The 2,611-nt window shown below is 37.0% G+C and overlaps 1 protein-coding gene across 2 annotated transcripts in view; it reads left to right on the top strand.

The window, feature by feature from the left end:
* LOC115370001 (transmembrane protein 87A) overlaps positions 1-1,615 on the top strand; it is a 228,921-nt gene extending 227,306 nt beyond the window's left edge. For both annotated transcript variants that reach the window (XM_030066776.1, XM_030066778.1), the window contains one exon: positions 1,239-1,615. In XM_030066776.1, coding sequence (XP_029922636.1) covers positions 1,239-1,280 — 42 coding nt within the window. In that variant the 3' untranslated portion in view covers positions 1,281-1,615. The remainder of the gene's footprint in view (positions 1-1,238) is intronic.
* Positions 1,616-2,611: the final 996 nt, after the last annotated feature.

Here is a 2,611-nt window from a genome sequence, read left to right as displayed (position 1 = left end):
TTTTAATGTACTTAACAACAGCATTATCAACAGATAAGGGGAGTGTAGACATCGTTCCACAGTAGCCACACAGGCTGCCTGCAGACATTTTTTGGCCTCACCCTTGTGAGCAAAGATGTCGTCCTGCTAGTTAATTGGTCTCTCTCTAGACCCTATTGCATGAGATCATCATCTCTGTGCTCTGTTCTGCCATGCTGGAAAGAACATTTATGTTACATTATATTATGCTGCATAACATTATCATAATAGTTATGTTAAATAGGAAATTCACATTGCACATTGCAAAAAAAAACCCTCCACCCCATTTAATACCCACTTTACTGGACTTGAAAATACCCAGTGCCCTTTAGGACTGGGATAATATGTTTTTCTTCTGATTCGATACTATCACGATACTTCGTGCTATGATTACCCAAGAGGGCACAATAGGTAATTTTATACAGTGACATCAAGTTTCAAAAAATGGTCTCACTACAATGAAATAGCTACTGTGGGGGCTAACATCATCATACATGAATCAAATGTGGCTCATTGAATCAACAAGAGGCTCAGCTTTCCAGTCAAACCCAATTTATAAGACTCCAAGACAGTTTAAGCCCCAGTATGAACCAATGCACCATTTTACAATGGTTTTACAAAAGAGCACATTTGTACTGGATGGTTTGTGGCTCAAACTGCATGGGATTAGCATAAGATGGCTATGTCTGCCATAGAACCCATTTTCATTCAGATATCTTGAGGTCAGTGTTCAAGGGACCCAACTGTAAATTGCTATGCCAGTTTGTCCCTCACCAAAATTAAGCTGAGCTTTGGAGTCCCCTTGCTGACAATCTAGCACCAGTACCAATGGATTCCTTGGGTTGTCTAGTTTCGTATGATACCAATATCTTTACCAATATCTTCATCTGAAATCAACTCAATAATAATAAAAAAAAGAAATCGTAAAAAAAAAAAAAAAAAAAAAAAAAAGGAATTGTTTTTTTCCCCCCAAACCTAGCAGGCGCTAGCTTGTAAACCAGCTAACTTCACAGTTCTCATGTTTTGAAGTAACATTCGTTTTGTATTTATGCTAAACTTCAGGTGGTCTCATAACCTAACCTCAAAATGGCCGCGAGGGGAATAAGGTCTCTCAGCATTTTATGATTTTAGCAGATTGCTGTCACCCAAAGAGACTCACAGTTTGTACACAGTTTGTACTAACATTCTCTAACATTCTGGTGGTTTGTTTTTGTTCACAGGAGGCCATGACAACTAAGTTTGAAATGTCCAAGATGGAGTAGAGGAGGAAGAAGACATGGAGGAGAAGAGCTGTTTTACTAAATGATATCTGGGAGGAACACTGTGCTCAACTGTGTGACAGATGTAAAGGTGAATATGGAGCAGAGAATTAATGTTCCCATGGCTGATTGGAAGGATGGAGAAGAAGTTCCTAGCAGAGGAAGAGGAAGACGGATAAAAAAGGGAAAGCAGAGTTCAGTGTTTGCTTTACAGTGTCAGTTTGTGTCTGTAAATTAACAGATTTGATCCCTGACTTTTATGAGCTTTGTAAGCCTTTTCTGTACATACACTGGGACAAAATTGGTTGGTAAACAAATCCATTCATTGTTGTTGTTTTTTTTGTTTGTTTGTTTTTTTTTAAATTTTAATATCATTTTTTTCTTTTGATCAACTGTATGTATATCCATCCATCATTGGAATTGTATATATCTGTAGAGAAAAGTCTAAATAAAAACACTTTACATATATACAGTATTTATATATATATATATGTATATATATACACACATACACACACGTGTGTGTGTGTGCGCGTGGGCGCCATGCACACATACAACAGGCATTCTTGAGATAAGGAACAAAACAGGTTTTAAAAATCATTTTTTTTAAAATGCACTATATTCATTGGAATTGTGTATGTCTGTAGAAAAAAATCTAAATATCAATTCATTTAAAAAAAAAAACATGTTTCACTTTAGATCTTGATTTGGGTAAACGCTGTTAGACACACTAAAAAGTATAGTATACAATTTTAATTCTTCCAGTCCAACAAGAATCTGAAGTCCTGAAATATGTTGGAATAGTGTGTAGTTACATTTATATGTAATAAAATGCAATATGTAAACATATGGTGTGATTTCACACTATTCTGAAAACACCAGTTTCTAAATGTCTGCATTTTGTAATCTTTTTTTTAATTTTTATTTTAACCTTCATAAAGCCTTAAGGGGTCAAAACGACCTGAGTATCCGAGTCTTTTTTCCGGGGTCTTGCAGCGCCCCCATGCCTCACTCTCAGCTCCGCAGCAGTGGTCGCAGCCTCCAGTGCTCCCCCATGCCCCTGGACCCCCCGGCCTCAGCCCCAAATGTGCTGCAGGACCCCGGAAAAAAGACTCACGGACGCTCAGGTCGTTTTGACCCGTAAGGCTTTACGAGGGTTTCCTTAGATAAATAAGACATAAGAGGATGTAGGATGTAGATGGACCTTTATTACATAAACAACAAACTAAACAAAAATAAACATTTTTTTTTTCAAAAATGAACAAAAACATACATCTGACGGTGTTGACAGTGTTGAAAAATTGATGTGCATTACTGATTAACAAACAACTATC

Source organism: Myripristis murdjan, chromosome 13 (assembly GCF_902150065.1).
Source record: "Myripristis murdjan chromosome 13, fMyrMur1.1, whole genome shotgun sequence".
Lineage (NCBI taxonomy): Eukaryota > Metazoa > Chordata > Actinopteri > Holocentriformes > Holocentridae > Myripristis > Myripristis murdjan.
This window is presented reverse-complemented; position numbering and strand designations above follow the sequence as displayed.